The following is a 20,854-nucleotide window of genomic DNA, read 5'->3' on the forward strand; positions in this document are numbered from 1 at the left end:
TAGCAGAAGTAAGTATCTCACAGGTTATAGAGAAATTGTCCACACATTATGAGTCCATCATAGTATTTTTAAGTGAGTGCTGCATACATGGAAGCGGTTGTCTATTATTTTATTTAGGTAATTATAAACACCCCCCCCCCAGTAACTTTTTGGATAGATGTAATGTTTGGGTGATGGAGCTTGTGAGTGAAAAAATATTGCCTACCATACCAGTAAACAAAGGATGCTGTGGCCATCAAGTCATCAGCCACTACCGCAGCCCATCCCTCCACCCCTCTAGGTGGGGAGGATCCGGAGGGAACTCAAGGTGGAGATAAGTAGGAGCCCGGCCTCTGCCACCACCCACAACGGTGTATCCCGAGGGGACTCAGGTGGGAAAGAACAGAACGCTGGCCCTAGATAGCTAGGTGCATGTCAAAGGAGTGATTTCAATGAGCCCCAGACTTTTGTACCTTCCCACACATAGAAAAGTGCTAAATTCCTTAACTTGAGATATCTGATTTTCTTTAATTAACAGTAATCTTTTGATATAAAACTCCCATATATCCTGGATCCTCCCCTACCTCCCCAGAGCAGTCTCTCAAGAGTGATCTGAGAGGTGCCTCCTGGATTTGAGTTCTCAAAAAGTCCACCGAATAAAACATAATTCTCAGCTTTTAGGTTGTGCTTCTTTTTTTTTTTTTTTTTTCCTTTTTTTCCCTCAGTCGACGGGTTGAGGATGCTAAAGCTGCAAGTTCCTGGAGCAGGTTGAGCCTCCAAGAAGGGAGTCCTTAGGTTCCTTGTCCTCTGGGAGAAGGTTCATTGGTTCCTTGTGCAATGGGAAGAGAGCTGGCAGCCACATAAATCTCCCTAAGCATCAGGTTTGAGTTTGAGAAAATGAGATGCTGGTTGCTTTGGAGCAACTAGGTTCAGAACCCAGCCCTGTAAGCCTCCGAGTTTCCTTTTTGTGGGCACTGAGAATAATATTGGTAACCAGCATTGTTGTTCTAAGTGCTTTACTACGTTTTCATCCTAATAATCCTACGATGTAGGAACTACTATTTGTAGATGAAGTGATGGAGGCGCAGAGCTGTAAGTAACTTCGTATTGAATGGAATGAGCATTTGATACAAGCTGATGTTGAACATGGCACAGGTGTCAGGTTGACATGGCTGATCTCAGGTGCCCTTTACACATGTTATTATCGCCTTGATACAGGGAACAAGTCTGTTTGAACTGCTTCAGTGCCAAGGGATTCCTTCCTAGGGAGCAAGTTTCTGTTATTTGTTTGTTTTTACCCTTGCCTGGTGTTGACTTAAGCTATAAATGTTTAATGTAGGAGAGTTCACATTCTTGTTTCTTAATATTGATCACTTTTTAGTTATTTGGTAACTTCAAAGTTTGGTTGAAAAACTTTTGTTTTATGCAGACTGTGAAGAGATGATCCCAAGAAGTTAAATTAGCAAAAAAAAAAAAAGAAAAGAAAAGAAAAGAAAAGCTTCTATGTGTGTTAAGTATTGAGGTGATACTCAGGGAAAGGGAGTTTTCTGAACTTACCACTAAATTTGCTTTAAGCCTAAGTATAATTTTTGTTTTCTCGCTTTGGCTTTGGTATCTTGTTATATAATTCACTTGAAAGAGTTTGGAATGATCTTTTTATTTATATTAGAGAGAGTGGGAGGTATTCTAATGTTAGCCACGGGAAAAAAGCAAGTCATGGGACATTTTAGAAATAGACATTCTGTGCAGAATCATAATGAATGAGAATGTGGGCAACTTAAGAGTTTTTTTTACCTAATACACTAGTTGAAAGAAGGCGGCTAATGATAAAAGGAGGTTTGGATTGTAGTTCAGATTTCATGCTTGCTATGAGGGCCAAACTCATTTTCACTCTATTTTATGCTTGGTGTCTATTTTTAAAACTGGAGTCCAGAATAATTGCTGGAAGCTTTTAAACACCATCCCCCTCCGTAGGACATAATTTTACCTCAGTGTGTGTCAGCAACTCTTGATGGCTGCTCCATCCTGGAGATGAACCGGGGAGGTGTGGGTGGGAGTGTTAGATCTGGCTGACTGAGTTCACATCTCAGGACCTTAGGAAGGTCGCCTCATCTCCATCCACCTCATTTTTCTCCTTTGTGAAAAGATGAAATCGACGTTCTTCCTCCCGTTTTCTCTTCTCTACTTCTTCTCATGTCTTTCCATCACTCTTTCAAAGGCTCTGTAGCTTATAAACACTTTTTTTTCTGATTCTAAAAGTAGTGCATTTTCATGCCAAAAAGTTAAGTAATATTTTCTCATTTGTGGAGAGATGGCAAAAATACCAGTTAAAAAAAAATCATCAGTGAGTATCATCTGCCTCTCAGGGTTGTGAGGATGAAAGGAATCTATGTCAAGAATTTAGGATCGTACCTGGCACCTAGAAAATACACAATACAACTTTCTGTTATTCAGAAACTCATTATTACTACCACTGCTATGACTTGCAAGGAGAATGAAGACTGCCGAGTGCCTTTCAGAATGATACTTGGGTGTTGAAGGCCGTGGCTGTTTACTTACAGCTGCCTTTGAAACAGTGTTTGGTGAGGGCTGGTGAGGACGATGAGGATCTAATTTGCTCTTCTGATGGCCTCAGGTCTTATGTGCACATACCTGCTTTAGGGGCTCTCGATTTTATGTTTTTTGTAAGGGGTATGGGGCAGGTAGAGGAGGCTTCCAAACAGTGTGCCCTAGGTCTCCTGGAGATGTGGTGATGTAAAAATAGTTTTTGGACTCCTGATGGGCTTTGCAGTCAGAGACTCTGGTTTCCTCATCTGTAAAATGGGGATTGTGATCATAGGGCTCATTTGAAGATGGGAAAAGGATGTCTTGTTTGGAAAAAAAAAAAGGATGTCTTAGAAGCAGTTTTGGTGTACTGCCTGGATACAGAGGAAGTGTTTAAGGAATGGCAGGTAACTAGTATTTATAATGAGTACTGAGCAGAAGGATCTCCCTGGTTGCCTGAGACACTCTCTGCTTTAATTTTTGGTGTTTTGATGGCAGCACAGCCTGTAATTTTGCCTTAAGCTGTGGAACTTGCTGCAGTTTGACACTTTGAAGTGGGTCTGGGGCTCTGGGGCTTTGTTCTGGCTCTGGAGTATTGTTTGCTTTTGTTGGTGCACACGTGTGAGCACACACACGTGCAGGTGCATATCACACATGCGCACGGAATCGCCCTGTGCTTTCAAGGCAGTGTTGAGGTAGCAAAGCTGCTGCCTTTGTCTTCCCTGTGTTACAAGTCTCCTGTCCTTGTACATTCAAGGTCGTGCTGCTCACGACTCTCATCCTTGTGCGGTTCTGCTAGAAAGAACGAGAATGAGCTCCAAAAGTAAGGTAACTTATGTAGATCTTACGTTCATCTCTGTAGCGGGAATAAAGCTACTCTCCCTGCCTGTCACATAGGGTGGTTATCAGGATAGAATGAGAAGTTTCTGAAGGTGTGACCAAAGTGTTACACTGATAATTAAACATTAATATATTAAATAGTAGAAAGAAATGGAGCTGGGAGGCCCCCAACTAAGACAGAAGTCCCAGTTTTTCCACTTATTATGTGTGCCTTTGTTATTTGATCTCAAGTTTCCCATTTATAATAGAGGTTCATGTCAGCAGGCCTATGAAGAACTTTAAATTCTATGATGTATATAAAGAATCTAGTAAGGTATATGTTGCTCATAGTAGGTGCTCAATAAATTGTGTTTGTACACACTTGTCAGTAGCTGTTGCTTCTGTTAATTTTGTTTCTGCTGCCTGTTTTACCCTATTTTCTCACTTTTCCCCAGTTTCTCCCTTGCCTTCTTTGGGAAAACCAAACATTGGCTAAAATTCCTGTCAGTGAAGCCCTTAATTTCCAGTTGGTAAGTGGGAGGTTGTATCATCAAAGGTTAACTCTTTGAGTTTCATTCCTAATAGCTCCTTTTAGGGGGTTTTGTGTTTTGTGCTCTGGAATGCTTCATTTCAAGTTACTCTGAATGCCAAAGGGTACCAGGAATTTAGTCTGTAAAATGAGTTTTAATCTTGATGAGAACATTGACTCTCAAACTTGTTCTTGGGTGAGATACTGTTTTTAAAGCATGGTGTTCCTTACTGGGTACCATGAGAAAGTCAGTGATATGAAATCAATATGATTTTACAGCAGAATATGATTATTATATATGTCCTATAAAATCCCAGGCGTATTTGTCTGTGAAAAAGCAAGCTAAGTATCATCCTCTGATTCCTAGTTTTTAATTAATATTTATGATGCATTCTTTCTGTTTGCCATCTGTCCGTACATAATTGGGAGCATGTGGTGAAGGCTTAAGGAAAGTACATGAGATTAAGAAATGAAACTTGAGAAAATGAAGCTATTTTGGGGGTGTCTTTTAAAATGTAGGGTTTTTTTTATTATTCAGGTGTGGTGAAGCCAGCAGATCAAGAGACAGCTGCCTGGAAAAGGTAGTTTGTTAAAGGGATACCTGTGCCATGCAGGGCTACGCTGAGAAGCACCAGGAGCTGGCAGGAGGAGTGTGGGGAAGGCACAGATAGGGGCCTTTTTTGTGGCTTCCTTGAAGAAGGCAAGGCAAGGCAGGGTAAGCAGGTTTAGGATTGGCTGGTTTGAATAGTTTCCGTGGACTCTAGGGCATAGATGTGGTTTGCACTTGTCTGGCTCCTGACTCTGGGATGGTCAGGGCAGAGGACTGTTACTGCCTTGAGTCTGAGAGCCCAACTGAAGGGGTGGTCCAGAATGTAGCCCTGGGTTGCTTGTGTGTAAGAGAGCCTTACTCACAGCGGGAAGTTTGCTATCCCTTGGAACTTACTAGCCCTGTGAGGGGCACTCCCTCCTGGGTTAATAAGGCCCCAGAAGCCAGAGCATCAAGAATACAGAAAATGAGGGGAAATCGCTGTATTATATTTTGTTCCTGCAAGTTGGGAAAAAACTGTGATTTAATTTCAGTGACAGACCCTTTGGTCCAGCATGTGGCACAGGAGTGGGAGAAGGAACAGGGTGTCAGAAAGAACTCTGGGGTTGGAGCAGAAGAGGCCACAGTTTGGGATCTGGTCCCCATGTGGCCCAGCTGTGTTCTTACAGAGTAAATTTCTATTCAGGGACCACTGTATCACAGATTCTCATTGTCTTGTATACACTGAACTGCTGGTGTTGGTGGGAGGTAATGGCTGGAGACAGTGGGTCAGCAACACTTTTCCCTGCCACTGAGAAATCACCTCGAAGCTGTGGTCCCTCTGTGGTTGCTTGGTGGGGTGGTTCTTCTTCAGGGAGGACAGTAGGATGTTCCCCACGTCAAAGCAGAGTCATAGGGGGGCTTATATCAGAGCATGAAGTTGGATTATTTTTATTAAAGCTATCCTTGAAACTGATTTTACAGTATTTCTTCTCTTCTGGTACTCTTTGATTTTTGCCAAGATTGTCTTGTTCTTTAATGTACCCCCAAGAAAATTAATTTTATAAATAAAATAGACAGCAAGTCATAGCATATGTGGAAGGTAGTAAATTCAATGGACTTTTTACTTTTTTCCGAGTCAGAAGACTTCTGCTCTTTGATTCTTCACCTTTTAATATTTGCATAATTTTCCTTTAATGAAAAAAAACTTGCTATGAAATTCATGCTAATGTTGAAAACCTGGAAAACCCAGGATAAGGTAAAGAAAACAAAGATCATTTAACATCACAGCTCTGGTTAATATTTTAGTGTGTTTACTCTGTCTTTTCCCAGTGATGTGTCCATGACCATTTCTCCGTATTAAATTATTTAAGGACATCTTTTTCAGGACTGCTTATTTGTCTGTCATAAGTCCCTCATCTTGTTGTATTGAAGCAATGTTGATCCCATTGGAAACTTGTGTCGCCTGTTTGCCATCCGTGGAGAGTCCTCCTGAGTGGAGAGCTAGGGGACTTGCTGTCAGGGTGTGGTGCGGCTGCCTTAAACACACATCTGTGCCTGCCCTTGGGCATGTTCCAGATCTGCACATTGGGAGGCCCTGCCACTGCAGAAGGAAAGCTCTCACCTTTGTTCCCTGAGCTTGAGTAGGACTTTGAAGGAGCCACAGACCACCTGGGGAGCTTATTAAAAATGCAGGTTCCAAATCTGAGCCACTAAGTGTGAGGTGGGACCAGACAGGCTCCCCACGATGCCCCTGCTGCTGGCCTCATGGCCACACTCAGCACCACCGAGCAAAGGCACTTTAGAATTTTCTGGGCACTACTGCACCCTCCTTTTGCTGGGAAGCAGTCTGCTCTGGGCTGGTCTTTTTGGTCTGCATTTCCTGTGTCCGTCCCCTTGTCCAAGCTGCTCAAGACTCCAGCTCCTGTCCATGGTCCTGTGCTCACAGCCGCATCCCCACCAGACCTGCTGTCCTCACTCCAGCACTCTCTGCAGTTTCCCAGGCCCCCGCCCCCCACTGCCACCAAGTTAGGGTCCAGGAAAGTTTTTCAGTTACTTCCAACTTTATTGCCGCCCCCTCCCCCACCCAGCTTCCTGTCCAGGGATTCAGGCCTCATGCTGTCTGATTCTTCTCTCTCCTGGAGGGTGGGGGCTCCCACTTCAGAGGCTTCTCTGTCAGCCCTGGCCCAGCTCCCAGCCTGGCACCTCCCTGCCTTGGGACTTCCTAATCCCCAGGCTGTGGATTTCCCTGGGGGAAGGCAGGAAGGGCGAGACAGATCCAGAGTCTTCCCAGAAGCCATCTCCTCAATCCAACATCCAAACGACTCTATCTAGCTAGCTTGAGAAATGCTAGGTTTGATGGGACAAAGAGCAATAATTAAGGTCCATTTCCTGAACTGCCTACCCCTTGGGCCTGTTGGCTTTGCAGCCCAATAGCAGTCCACTTGGTATGTACATCAGCCTAGCTTTGTGGTCCGTGGTGTTTGGTTTTGATGCCGGGGTGCTGGATAGAAGTGCTCCATCTTGGTAGTTTTACATGGCAGAGGCAACACCACTCCCAAAACGCGTGAATGACGTCTTTCATTAAAGAGTGACCCCGGGGAAACCTCCCTCAGAGTCCCCTCTGCCTCACTTACTCAAAAAGCCAGTGCTCTGTGAATTCAAATGAATTAAAAACATGAAGGTGAAGGTCGAGGCAAGGGACCCCCTGTATAAGAATATTTTCATTTCTTTTGATAAACGTTGATGGAAAAAATATGATTCATGGACTCCATCATGTGGCCCTGGTTCCTCTGGCAAATGTACTTTAATAACAGTGACAGGGAGCTTCCCAGGTCGGGGGCGAGTTGCCCGTGTGTGAGAGTTCACTGCCAACTGGTGCCATCGAGGCAGCCTGTCCCTGAATACAAGCGTTCTCACAAGTGCCACCAAGGGTTTGGGGCCAGCTGGCCTTGTCATAAGCCTCCAATTCAGAAGAGGGTCGAGGCTGCTGATAAAAACCAGACCTCTTGGCAGCACTTCAACTGAAAAAGGCAGTTAACTGCAGGTATTTGCCTGCAGGAAAAACACACACCTAATCATTCCTCATCTTCGAGCTAGAGGTGGGAGGAGGAGATAAACTTTTGGGGATGAAAGGAGAGAAGAACCGGGAAGAAGGCTTCCTGAGGCTTTGAGGGACTGAGGGATGGTGAAATTAACTGTGAGAAAGTGTTTTCTCAGCTGTAGGAAAAACACAGCTGTGAACTTCAGCTCTGAGAAAAGGCTGTTAAACCCAGCCCTTTCATGTGGCCCCAGGCTTTCGTCTAGAGAGCTGGGTGAGAGCGACCCTGTAGAAGGGCCCCTGTGAGAATCAAGACATTGCTGTTTCCAGTTTTTCTACTCAATTATGTGAAAATAGATTTGAAGTGTCACCTTTTACCAGGAGTTTTGTGAATCATCAAGAGTTAGGATTATATGAAGTCCTGACCGCTAGAAAATCTAGGGTGGGTGGAGGTGGTGTGTGGAGGTTTGTCTTTGCACAGAGCCAGTGCAGCTAGATGCGCCTTCAGAGAGAGGCATCTTGTCACCTGCCATGGGTCCGAGGTGTCTTGAGTAGTGGCCCCTTTTTGTGGTGGGGAGGAAGAGTGGCCAACAGTTGACCCTGCATGTGGGTTGTGTGTGAGATGCAGGGAGGGACTTTTCCAGCTGTGTGCTTCCCAGAAGTGGGCAGGAAGGTACATCAGGGGCTTAGGCACTTAGCAGCCATAGCCTGTAGCTTCAAGAGCATTCAGTTTTGTGGCCACCCCAGGGTTAACTCATACTGTGCCATAAAGTGCCATCACTTAAACTTTGTTGTGATGGAAACCTTTCAAATTGTACTGGACACTTAAACACTTACTGCCTTCTTGCTAGGGTCAATAACATCATTTAAACCATTTAAACTATTTATGGTCTTTTAGTGATTTCTCATGTCTGAGATGATTGCACTATAGATAAAAAAGCGAGGGCTCAAAGGCTAATAGCTCATCCTGCCTCCAGTCCGCTGAGTTGTCTCAGCTGGTGTGTGTTTTGCTGGTCCACTGATGTCTATCACTAGATTTGTCCTTGAGTCAAATCGCCTAATCTTTCTGGGCCTCAGATTTCATATCAGGAAAATGAGAGGACTGGACTGGATCAGAGACTTGCAGCCTAGGTGCTGCAACATGTCGCAGTCTGAGTAGAATTTTGGGGGTGCTGAGTTTGGTGTAAATCCACTAGAATGTAAGCTCCATGAGGGTGGGGGCTATACTACTAGCTCCTAGAACAGTGCCCAGTCAGTAGTAAGCATTTGATAACTATGTGTTTATGAATATGTAAGAACATTTGTAGTGTCACAGTGCACCCATGTTTTTTATACATTGGAGTTGCACATAGGATCTGACTTGGTGAGGAAAGGAGTATACCGTCAACCCCTTGAAACTGCTGTCCCGCCTGAGCTCTGAGGGCATGCCCGCTGGAACCGTCTGTGAAGCGAGCTCATTTCTGTTCTCTATCCCAGAGTATGCTTGGATTTAGCTGGCTCTGTGGCCCCCATCACCAGCAGTCTGTGGCTTGGCAGGGTCTGGGGACTGGGCTGGCGTAAAGCACCTCTTAGAAAGGGCTTAGCAGATTTCTTCATTGCGGTATAATCTCCATGACACAATCAGGCAAATTTGGGGTTTTGTGTTCCATTAACTGCTTGTTGATAAGCTATTATGAAGTAGAACAAGCAGGATTTTCCCCCTCTTTCTTTGATGAGAAGACTTAAAAATGGTTTAAACCCAAAAAGCACTCTTCTTCCCATCATCCTACACTTTTCCATTTTGAATTTCAAAGTTTCATTTTCTTACACTTTTCTCCCCCTAGAACTTACTTTTAACTCATCTTTCTCAGCTCTGTTCTGCTGCAGGAGTTTGTGGCTTCAGTGGGTACGAATGACCATTCTGATTGCCGTGCTTGTTCCTTAGGGGAAATAAAGAGGGCCCGTGGGAGGTGCTTCGGCGCACATGGAGCAGCTTCTTCCCTAGTTGCCAGGATGCTCTCCTGGGTTCAGATCTCAGGAGTTTCATTTCTAAAAGTGTTTTCTTTCAACAGATGAGCAGGAAATGACAATATTGTTTTTAATCGTCAGTCCCCCTGCCTTCCGTATCGACCTGATGGGCTAAGGATAGTGGGCATCTCTGGGAGGAGGGACATGACTGTGATGATATAGATGGTGAGAACAGGTGGCTTTGGGGTGGGGGTGGGGTGCTCTGTGCCAGGCTCTGTGCTAAGAACTTCTCCTGAACTGTCTCATTTAACCCTCTCGACAACCTTGTGAAGTAGATATTTTTATTCCCATTTTACAGTGAGGTAACTGAGACCTGAGAAGTAAGAACTGGTCCGAGTCCTCATGACCAGGCTGCATTCGAGCTTGGGTGTGATCCCAGACAGCCAGGCTCTGGCACTCTTGCTCTTAATCCCGAAATCAGGGATTCTCAACGGGAGGGGGAGGGCAGTTGTCTGAGACATTTCTGATTGTCTCCACTTGTGAGGGAGAAGGAGGGGTGCTGCTGCCATGTAATGGGTAGAGGCCAGAGATGCTGCTAAACACCCACAGTGCACAGGACAGCCCCCCAGCCGAGAGTGATGCAGCCCCCAGTGGGACTGAGTTTGACAGTTTGCTGTAAATGATGTCTCCCCAGGAGTGTTTGTTTGCTGTTGAACTGCTGGAAAGTGGAGTCAGCTTACCTTTTAACCTTAAACCTTATAGGTTCTTTCCACCAACCTAGTAAAATATATTAAGTGGTCTTTTTTAGAACATATGTAAGCAGAGGGTGGTGTGATGGAATGATTTAAAGAATCCAACTGCTGTCTGAGAACAGAGAACTTGATCTACATCCTTTTGGTGCCGAAAGTAACCCTAACCCTGTGAGAAAGAGACTTCCAACAAGGGAGCAGTTTTGTCCAGGATCCAGCGTGACCCCACAGCCAGTGCTTCCCCGGTGTTCACAGCCCGTCCTTGCCCGTTTCAGATTCGCCCCTAGTGACAGTGGGTACTGAGTGCCAGCTAAGGAGGGACTCGGACCCTTGACAGTGCTTTTCATGGAAGTGCTCTTGAAACCAGCATGTGCTCGTATGTTGAAACTTGCGTGAGAAACCACCCACCCCCAACTCCTTTCTGACAGACCTCCGAAGTAGTGTAGTAGGAGTCTTCTAGTTTTATGCCTCAATTCCAGTGATTGGCAGAAAACAGCCAGAGTGAACACATAGCTGAAGTAGAACTCATTTACTCACTGGCTGATAGATTTTTCAGATATTTTGAGTGTGTACCTCATAGGTAGTCATTTTGTTTTCTTCCAAAATAGAAACTTGTAATGTTTATCTAATTATAAGATGTGTGCTTGTTGCAAAGTGTTCGGAAAATACAGAAAAGCCTAGTCACTCACAATCTTACAACTTTCTTAACTGCTGTTGGCATACTGGTACGTACTTCAAGATTGTTTGTTGTTATTGCAGATCTGTGTCTTGTTACAATTTTACCCCAAATATTATCACACCCTATACCATTGTTTTGTTAACTATTTTCAGTTAATGCAGTGTGGGCATCTTTCCATGGTGGTAGCTTTTTCTGTATAATCTGTATAATCTTCTCAGTGGGTGCATTGGGTTCAACAATACGAATGTGCCAGGTGGAGATGGTATAGCTCAGTGGCAGAGCGCATGCTCAGCATGCATGAGGTCCTGGGTCCAATCCTCAGAACCTTCTCTAAACATAAATAAATAAACCTAATTGCCTCCCTCTAAAAATAAATAAAAATAAATTGTATAAATTTTTTAAAAAAAATTTAAAAATGAATGTACTGTAATTTCAGTGATCAGTACTCTTTCTGATGCAGAAAGGAACATCTAGGTTTCCTTTCTTCTAAACAACACATAGGTGGTCATGCTTGTGTATATGTCTTTGTATTCATGCTTAGTAAGGGTAGAAACAAGGGCCCTTGTTTATTGTTGCCTTCCAGGAGCTAACACTGCACAAGCAGGAATGTAGTATAAGAACTATTGAGTGAATGAATGGCCTGGTTATTTTCATAGGACTAGGAATAGGGCTTTTAAAGTGGGGTAGGACTTGTAGGTGAGATGGGGAGCTTGGTGATGGGAGGGGGTGAGCTGCTCAGGGCCGAGTTTTACTAGAGGTCATCCAGGTCCACTGAGGCCAGAGGTTGCCTGGGAGAGAGGAGGGAGCTCACCAAGGGAGATGCCCTCTTCAGATATTTGTTGAATGCTTTCTGTACCCCTGAGGGCAGGAGAGAAGAGCTGCTTCTTTGCTTGCCTCCTCCTTCCCACAGTTTCCCAGCTGTCGGAAACCAAGGTTTCAGGCCGGTGTTGCCTTTCTGTCTGGGACACCCTCTTTATATGCAGCAGTAGGCAGAGCAAAGTAGCAGAGAGCCTACCAGATGCAAATCCTGGCTCTACCCGCTCGCTAGCCAGCTCTGTAAGGGCTGGGGTGATATAGTAGCTCATGATAATAGTTGTTGGTTTGCTCTGTATTCTTCTGTGTGGGAGAAATCCACTGTCAGCCCCAAACAAACCAGCTTACTAACACATGGTAATATGTGCTGAGTTTCCTAAAACACATTCATTTTGTGACTTAGCGACTACCTGCCAGCTCTTCTTTTTTGTGCAGTAAGATACTCCTTCACTGAGCAGAGGAATTGCGTGTTCTCGTCCTCCTAGCTTTCAAGTCACGTCATTTCCTTGCAAGCTGCTGGGAAAGGGCAGCACCTGGCACCGTGGTGGCAAGAATTGTTATTTACGACTCCCTCCATCTTCTGGTTGTGGTGGACAAAAGGTCTGAGCTCAGTGGGCAGCTATTTTCTGAGAATAGAGTGGGGAGAATGAGCTGCAAAATGTTGATTGAGTTTTTCTCTTGTGAGTTCAGAGAAATCCCTTAAAGCTCCAAACACTGCTATCAAAGTAGAATCAGTTGTTCATTCCCTCTCTGCTGACCACCGGTGAGTCACAGCTAATCCTAAAACCTCAAAAGAAAGGGAAGAAAAGCGGGCTATGACATCACCTGAGTAGTATCATGTGCTACCCCAAAAGGTGGAAATCTAAATATCGTTCGAGGATAGAGAGCACTATTTACTTTAATAAAATATTTTGAACCCAGTTTTATCTTTCCTGTTTTTTTTTTTTCTGTTTTCCTTGGTATTATAACCCCCCGCATGAACAGAAACATCTGGGTTCTGCTTCTAACAGCTTCAACAACTTCATTTTTTTAGGAACTTCCCTGCTGCTGCCCCACCTCCTCACCATTTATGAAGGGACAGTATTATAATTATTATAGTTAACAGAAATCTCTTAAGTCTTTCCTCTGTTCTGCTAGAGCTTCTGGGTTTCCAAGTCTGGAAAAGGGACTGAATGTAGGGTGGTGTCAGATTTGAAGCTTTCTTTCCTGTTGCATTTTGGACTTAGTTTAGATGCACTAAGCCAACGGGGCTGTCCAGAACTCTCAAGGAATAAGTCTGAATGAATGAATGAGTGTTTTCCACATCACTGGGGGATTTATATGCCCCAGAGCTAAAGCACTGAAACTGAAGAATGTGACCCACGTTTGGGGTGATTCTTGTGACAAAGTGTCCTTACACACTTGCTTGCCTTCCTAAGTGGAAGGAAGGGAACACGAGTTACGGTGATGAACATGAGTCACCGCCCCACCGCAGCTGTACCTCGGACAGCATAGACGGGAAAGCATCGAGCCATGCTCATAGAACCCGTCGGCTGCCTGAAGAGCTTTTGACTGCTCCACTTTTTAGTTCTTCTCTATTTTTGATTGATATTTCTCTCTTCCCTCTTGCTTTGGGTTTAACACAACGTGCTTGCTGTTGTGGGCACAATGGGGTGGCCAGTCGGTGAGCCAGTGACACACGGGTTGGTAAAAGAATTTACCAGAGATTAAGTGTAAGAATAGAAAAGAGTTTATTAGGGTACACCGTCATAGAAAATAGCAGGCCACACAGAAAGAGATGTCTGTGTGAGTCCCGAGGTGAAGAACAGGGGAAAGTTTAATAGTTCCGCTGCCTTAAGCACTAGCGGGCCACACAGGTGAGGGGTGCCTGCATGAGCACCGAGGCCTGGTTGCTGAGGTCTTTTCTAAGGGAGGGTCACGAGGTGCCTGATTGGCTTGTGCACAAGTCTCTGGTTGCAGGTGAGGTAAGAGATGTAGGGTCCATGAAGGGCGGTGGGGGTTTGTGACAGATAAGGTGGGCTGAAACAAGCCAGCCTGAGCATTACCTAGGGCTGTGAGTTAGGGGAAACACACCCAGTAAAGAATGTGCTTTATCTGTTGAGGGATCACAGGCAGACGTCTGAGAGCCCAGAAATGGGGGTCGTTGGACATTGAAGGACATCAGTTGGCCCAGCACTTGTCTCTTGCAGGTCATTTTTCAACACTAAGAGTTTATGGATGGTAGGGACCAGGTCACGGCTTGTAGGGATGACCAGACCGTAGCATGGATGCCACCACGCCTCTGGTCCTTGCGTTTTCACTGCTGAAACATTCAGCCTTGGAGCCACCCTCCACACGGTGTTCTAGACCGCCACTGCCGATGAGCTGAATGGGAGATGAAACCTGTTTACCTCCCATCCACAGCCTGCCTAGGCCCCTTCAACGTACAAGTGAGGAAGACGAAGACCCGGAGGCACAGAGTTAGATCCTGGCCCCCTGCTTCTCTGACGTGTGCTGTTACACCAGTTGTCCTTCCTGTGCGCTTAAGCGAGCCTGTTGGAACTGTGAAAATAGGACTTGAGGGAGGGAGAGAGGAACTGTATAAGATCTGTGTTGTATGTGTTTTTATGCCAATTCTATGACATCTCTTTTGCTTTCTTCCTGATTCTTTGCTATTTCCAATTGGTGCTGTTGTCAGCTGTGAATTGTAGGTAATAAAGGAATTGTGCTTTTTAATTTAACAAAAAAAGAATCTGTAAGTTACTGCCGGCCCTAGCTCTGCTTCTGTGGTCACTTTCTCAAGTGCCTGGAATCAGTCCTTAGAAGAACTGTCCTTAGAAGAGCTGGCCCAGGCCAAGGCCAGCAAGGGAGGACGGGGAGGGAGACTGGTATTTATTTATTGTGTTGTGTGGGGGGTATGTGTGAACAGCTAAGATTGGAGAAGAAAACTAACACTGAGGGGAGGCCCAACTCCAGGTAGCCGCAAGTAGCCGGCTGATCCTTTCTTTAATCTGGACTCTGCCCTGGGAAGCACAAAGCACCTTCTGTTTAGCAAAGCCTTTGCTATTCATGCTGCTGCTATTTCCAAGGAAGTTGGAGAGGGTGTGGACGGCTCTTTGAAATTTTTCCTTTTCAGTATGTTTGGGGGAGGGGAGGGTTCTTCAGAAAGAAAAAAATCACAAAAGTCAGTGCCACAGTTGCAAATACTTTTTACATCCATATCTTCAAACCTCCCTTAAACTTTCTTTTTTTTAGTCATGAGAGTAATACACACACATGGTGAGAACCTAGGCAGGAGAGCAGAGCAGCAAGATGTAGCTGTCTTGTTCTCCTCCCCACTCTACAGGTAATTTTTGCATCTACAGGCCCCCCCACCCACCCAGACATGGCAACTGAAATGAAAGCACACGACACAAGAGTTGTGAGTTAAGTTTTAGTTGGGGAAACTGAGGACAATAGCCCAGGCGACAGCATCTCAGGTAGCTCTGAGGAACTACTCTGAAGAGGTAGGCAGAAGGTCAGTATTACCGATGATTTTCGTGAAAGGGAGATACGTACAGTCAGGCACGCGTATTGGCAGAGGCTGCTGCTAGTCATGAGGAGCAGATGTCACCATTAATGATCTCGTGTCTAGATATGAGGAGCTGCAAGGTTCTGGGCTCGTAAAATCTCCTAAAATTAACTATCTAAAGGCCTGTTCTGCCAGTTTTCCCACAGCCCAGAGCACCTTGTTTCTGATGGCCACCCTGAACACCTTTCAGGGTGTGTTGAAGGTCAGCGGCTGCAGCGGCTCATGGTTCAATCCATGTACAGGCAGATGGCAAGGGCCAGTTTTTAATTAGTGCACAGATATGCATGCATATAAAACATCAGGGCTTACTGACTGTGTCAGTTTGCTGAGCTCTCGTAACAGAGTACCACAGACCGAGTGGTTTAGACCACAGAAATTTAATTGTCATAGATCAGGGCGGCTAGAAATCTGAGATCAAGCAGTTGGAAGGGTTGGTCTCTTTTGAAGCTTCTCTCCTGAGCTTGTAGCTGGCTGTCTTCTCCCTGTGTCTTCATGTGGTCTTCTTTCTGTGTGTGTCTGTGTCCTGGCTCTTCTTACAAGGGCACCAGTCATGTTGGATTAGGGCCCACCTCAATGACCTTATTTAACCTTAACTACCCCTTTGATGGCCTCCTGTTCAAATTTAATCACATTCTGAGGTACAGGGGGGTTAGGACTTCAACATATGAATGACAGGGTGGGGCGGGTAGGGATGGAATTTAGCCCCTAAGGCTGACTTCTTTCAAACTATATCCTATTGTATAGATAATCCATAATTCATTTATCCAGCCCCTTTGTAGCTGGATAATAAGATTGTTTTTATGCTTTTAACAACCTTATACCTAAATCTCTATGCCCTTGTGCAAGCGTATCTGCAGGAGGAACTTCTAGAATTGCAAACATCACCCTCCAAAGAGATTGTCTTGGGTTTCTCTTGAATGTGTGATAATTTCTTATGGAAAAACAGCGTGTGCAGTATCTACCAGTTAAAGTCCCTAATAACGAGCTCTCTGTGATACCATGCTGGTGGCAGAAAGTCAGAGCGCAGCACATGACTTGTGCTCTTGGCCCTGTGGAGTGGGCTGGCCAGCCCTTTGGCTTGAGGAGTGTTGCTCTTATGACTTTCCCGTATATCATTTACACAGCATCCATTTATTCATTTCAGCCATTGATGGGCACTGTTTTGTTCATGTTATTGTTTATTTTTCGGTAGACTTTATTTTTAAGAGATGTTTTAATCGCTTCGTGGCCTTTTGGCTAGGATCAAGTGAAGAGATACTTTCAATTTGCAGCAAAACTGAGAGGAAGGTACAGGGATTTCCCTTAGACTCTCTGCCCGCACACATGCACAGCTTCCCCTGTTATCCACACCCCCCGCCAAACTGGTACATTCAACTTCACCAAATTTCACCTCAATTCATAAATACAATTCAAATGTTAAAATTGTATTGGTAACAGTGGTCATAGTGTGAATGAAAAATATTGCTTGTCATACCAGTAAACAAAGGATGTTGCAGCCACTGTAGCCGCCCCCCCACCTCCCACAGTGGTGCACCCTGAGGGGCTAAGGATGAGAAAGAACAGGACTCTGGCTGAGGATAGCTAAGGTGTGTATCAAAGGAATGATTTCAGTGAGCCCAGATTCTTGCATCTTCCCATACGTAGAAAAGCACTAAATTCCTTAACTTGAGATACCTGGTTTTCTTTAACACTCATCTTTTGATGTTTGGACTACCTGGTCTTTGTTGCAAAACCCCTATATATCCTGGGTTCCTCCCTTACCTCTTTGGAGCAGTCCCGGGCTTGAAGTACTCAGAATGTCCGCCAAGTAAAACGTAATTCTCAACTTTTAGGTTGTACTTTTTTTTCAGTTGACAATTACAACCAATGAACCTGCATTGACATATCATTATCATCCCAAGTCCATAGTTTACTCTTGGTGTTGTATATTCTACATTTGCTTTTTTATACCTTGACTTGTTCAGTAAAAGGTTTAGGGTTGTCTGGAGCCAGAGGTAACAGGACACAGGCACTTCTCTCCAAGCTTGGGACAGCCCCAGACGTTAGGCTGGCCAGGAGTTGATTTTTCCAGTTTTGAAGGAAGATTAGGGGAGTAACATGCTCAGAGTAATAAAGCTGTAAGTGGCAGGGAATCGAATGTAAACCCATTTTATTCTAAATTATGCTCCTCCAGAAAGAAGTGGTAGGTCAGCAGGCCTGAGATGTTCCTCGCTGCGAACATAACATTTCTTTTATGGATGCTGCTTTGAATTTCCACTTCTCATATCAATGTTTAGCTTAAGAAACACACTTGTACCCTTGGTTACTGGCATCATTTGCTTTGATAAATAACTCTTAGGCTAGTAGAGAACTGCTGTTTGATGCTAACATTAGGCATGTGTGTATATATGTGCACACGTCTGTATATACATAAACACACACATATGAATACCGTAGTACTATGTAGAATGAAAGTGAAAAATAAGGAGAGTTTAAAAAATTAGATCCACACAGTGATACATGACTTTAATGACAGAATAGGATAAAATCAGTTTGATTTTTCTCTTCACATTTTCCATAATCACATTACTGTGTCACTGTTTGTCTTTTAATGACTGATGAGGCTCACATTATGTATATATCTGTTCATTGTTCCCCTCTGCAGAAATAGTAAGTGTAAAGGTTGCTTCTGCTGTGGGTAAATCCTATCATGGGATGATATCATCAACTGCTTCTGAATTTTTCTTTTTCCAAGTCAGATAAATGTTTTGTTTATCACACTTGAATTTGAAATACAGTAAAACTCTTTATCTATGATCCTAGAGCTTAACGAGTTAGCAACTAGTGAATGAGGCAGTTGGAAAGAATTTGGGAGGCAGAGGAGGAGGGAGGCAGGGCTGGGGAGAAGCCAGCTAAGCCAGTGGGTGGGGAGAAGGGGGAGCAGGGGAGGGAGAGAGAAGAAGATTTGGGGGCATAGGAGTGAAAGGGATCAGCAGAATCAGGGACAGAGAATATGAATGTGTGCACGAAACGGAAGGTGCCTGTGACAGTACCACACAGGCAGCAGTGTCAGGATCCCACTCGTGTGATCTGTTAGCTCAGCCCAATAGAATAGCTTATCTTACAGAGCAGTGGCCAAGCCTTAAGAGGTAAGAAAAGTCATGAGGAAAATGGCTTAGAAGACTGAACTTAAGATGGAGAGATTACATCAGCAGAATTTTTAGGTTATGAGATGGCACACAATGACAAAGGGCTCGAACAACGGTAGCTTCATGAAGTAAATGAAATAACTTGGGAAATGTGTAGGTTTCCAAGATCCATCGTAACGTCATTATGATCACAGCCTGTGGCCTTACACCTCTGATCTCTTCTCTTCGTAAGTGATGTTTATAGTCTAGCCTCCTAATTGATGTTTGTTTTGAAGCCGTGCAAAGCTCTGGGCTTCCTGCTAAGTCATTACTGAGAGACTAAATTGTTAGGTTTTAGGTTTTATATATATATTGTGTTAATACATGTAGGCTTGGTTGTCTTTGTAGTTTATGGTAATCTCTTGTAGAATTCCTTGTTTGCTAAACAACAGCAACAACAACAAAAAAAATCCCTCCCTAACCCCAGGTGTGTCTGATTAGGTTGTGCAAGAGACCACTGCGTATGCCAAGTACTGTTGCCACCATCACTGTAATAAACAAGGGGTTCTGAGTCTTCAAAAATAATTTGCTCCTGGTTCACAGCAAGTAGGTGGGCAGAGCCAGGCCCTAAACCCAGGCAGGCTGAACACACTGAGCTTTTAACAGCACTGTGTTCTGTTGCCCTGTGCTTTATTAAAGATCCAGTTTCTTTTTAGGGCTGTGAAAACACCTGATACTCTGTTGATGAGTATATGGCACCATACATTTACTTAAACCCATTGAATATGCTACATCAAGACCAAACCCTTAGGTGAACCGTGGACTTGGGGTGATTATGATGTGCCAGTACAGGTTCATCCTTGGGAAAAAATGTACCATTCTGATGACTGATATTGATAATGGGGAGGCTATACGTGTGTGGGAGTCGGGGGCATAAGGGGAATCTCCATGCCTTCCTCTCATTTTTGTTGTAAAACCTAAAACAGTTCTAAAAACAAAAAACAAACTTTTTTTTTTAACTGAAGTACAGTCAGTTACAATGTGTCAATTTCTGATGTTCAGCACAGAGTCCCAGTCATGCATATACATACATATATTCATAAAAAAGCCCAACTCTTAAAGAAGAAAAAATAGGTTAACACCAGACCCAAACCTGAAAACTCAATTCCTATTTTATTTAATATTCCCAAATTATGTCCAGTTGTGTTGACTGGTAAAGCCCAGTCATGCTCCACTCCTGAGCCCAAAGCCTACCCTGAGGGGCTTGAAGCCCAGTTTTAAGGATGCTCTGAAGAGGCACTTACGTTTTTTGTGCTTCAAGTTACTGCCCCTCCTCTCCCCAACTTCCCATTACTTCCTGCAAAGGAGGATGGATGCAAGGGCACCTAACCTTTCCCTCCCGACATGTCCCCAGGTGTTCATGCAGTTCATTCTTTGGCTCATGAGTTTTGCAGGTCCATTTCTTAGGCCCAGCTTCTTGGTGTTCACATCTTTCTCGCTTCACTTAGTCCTTTTGCTAGTTCTTGGCTTCTTCTCTTGCTCTTGGCTGGCTTCTTTGAGAGTGACTGCAGTGCTTCGGGTGAAGGTTGCCTTTTCTGTGTAATGGTTGGACGTCTCCCAGGCCCTCACGTTTGTTGAAGACGATGTTAGACCTTCTGGTGAAGGCCCTGTTCACACACTCAACTGTTCGCTCACCCTCTGTGGGCCAGGTGCCTCAGAAGGGTGGTCTCCCCACCCACAGCTGTCTGGGGCAATAGGTTTGTAAAGTCGTGGCTCTGAGACTTTTTTGTGTTCTTTTCCTAGTTGGCCTGCTGCTGTGGAAGTGCTGGCTGCTCCTTCTGCTGCGGCTGCTGCCCCAAGATTCGCCAGTCCCGGAGCACCCGCTTCATGTACGCGCTCTACTTCATCCTGGTCGTTGTCCTCTGCTACGTCATGATGTCCAACACTGTGGCCAACGAGATGAGAGAGCACGTGAGTCAGCCGCCTCAGCTCTCCCCATTTCTGACAGCTGAGGAGGGTGCGTGGGAAACACTCAGTTTAGAGGGTGGGGCCCGCCCACCCCAGTGTGGTTTGGGGTTGTAGCTGCTCTCCCGCACCTTCCTGAAGCCTCCAGTGCTTCCCTGCCAAGCGGGCAAGCCCTCGCCATCTCGGTCTTTGATAGTAGGACTGATGCCGTCTGATGCTTTTGGTGGAGAGGATTGTGCGTGTTGGCTTAGCCTTGTTGACAGCTGTTCCTGATGAGATGTGTGGTCCTTTCTTACAGACTTCAGTACTTTTCCCTTGTCCTAAGGATGGCTGCCAGTATCTCAAGCAGTAGCTGTCACGTACTTAATGTGGCCTGTATGGGAAGTGTGGTAAAGCCTGGATAGTCCCACCGATAACGAGGAGTGGGCTCTCGGGCGACTTGTACTTTTCAGGACACGTCACTTGTAGGCTGGGTGTCTCCAGGGATGGGGGTGGATTTTCATCCATTTCTGGGGCAAAGTTAGGCCAGGTATATGTGATGCTAAGAGACACATATGGGACCTTTTTCTGGAATTTCCCCACAGTAGGCCTGATTACGGGAGGATGT

General features: G+C 44.9%; 1 protein-coding gene across 1 annotated transcript in view; it reads left to right on the top strand.

Annotated features, from left to right (window-relative positions):
* Positions 1-20,854, top strand: part of SERINC5 (serine incorporator 5) — an 87,707-nt gene that overhangs the window by 20,505 nt on the left and 46,348 nt on the right. The window contains exon 2 of the mRNA XM_015245774.3: positions 20,086-20,253. Within this exon, the coding sequence (XP_015101260.1) occupies positions 20,086-20,253 (168 nt within the window). The remainder of the gene's footprint in view (positions 1-20,085; positions 20,254-20,854) is intronic.

The sequence above is a fragment of the Vicugna pacos genome, chromosome 3, assembly GCF_048564905.1.
Source record: "Vicugna pacos chromosome 3, VicPac4, whole genome shotgun sequence".
Lineage (NCBI taxonomy): Eukaryota > Metazoa > Chordata > Mammalia > Artiodactyla > Camelidae > Vicugna > Vicugna pacos.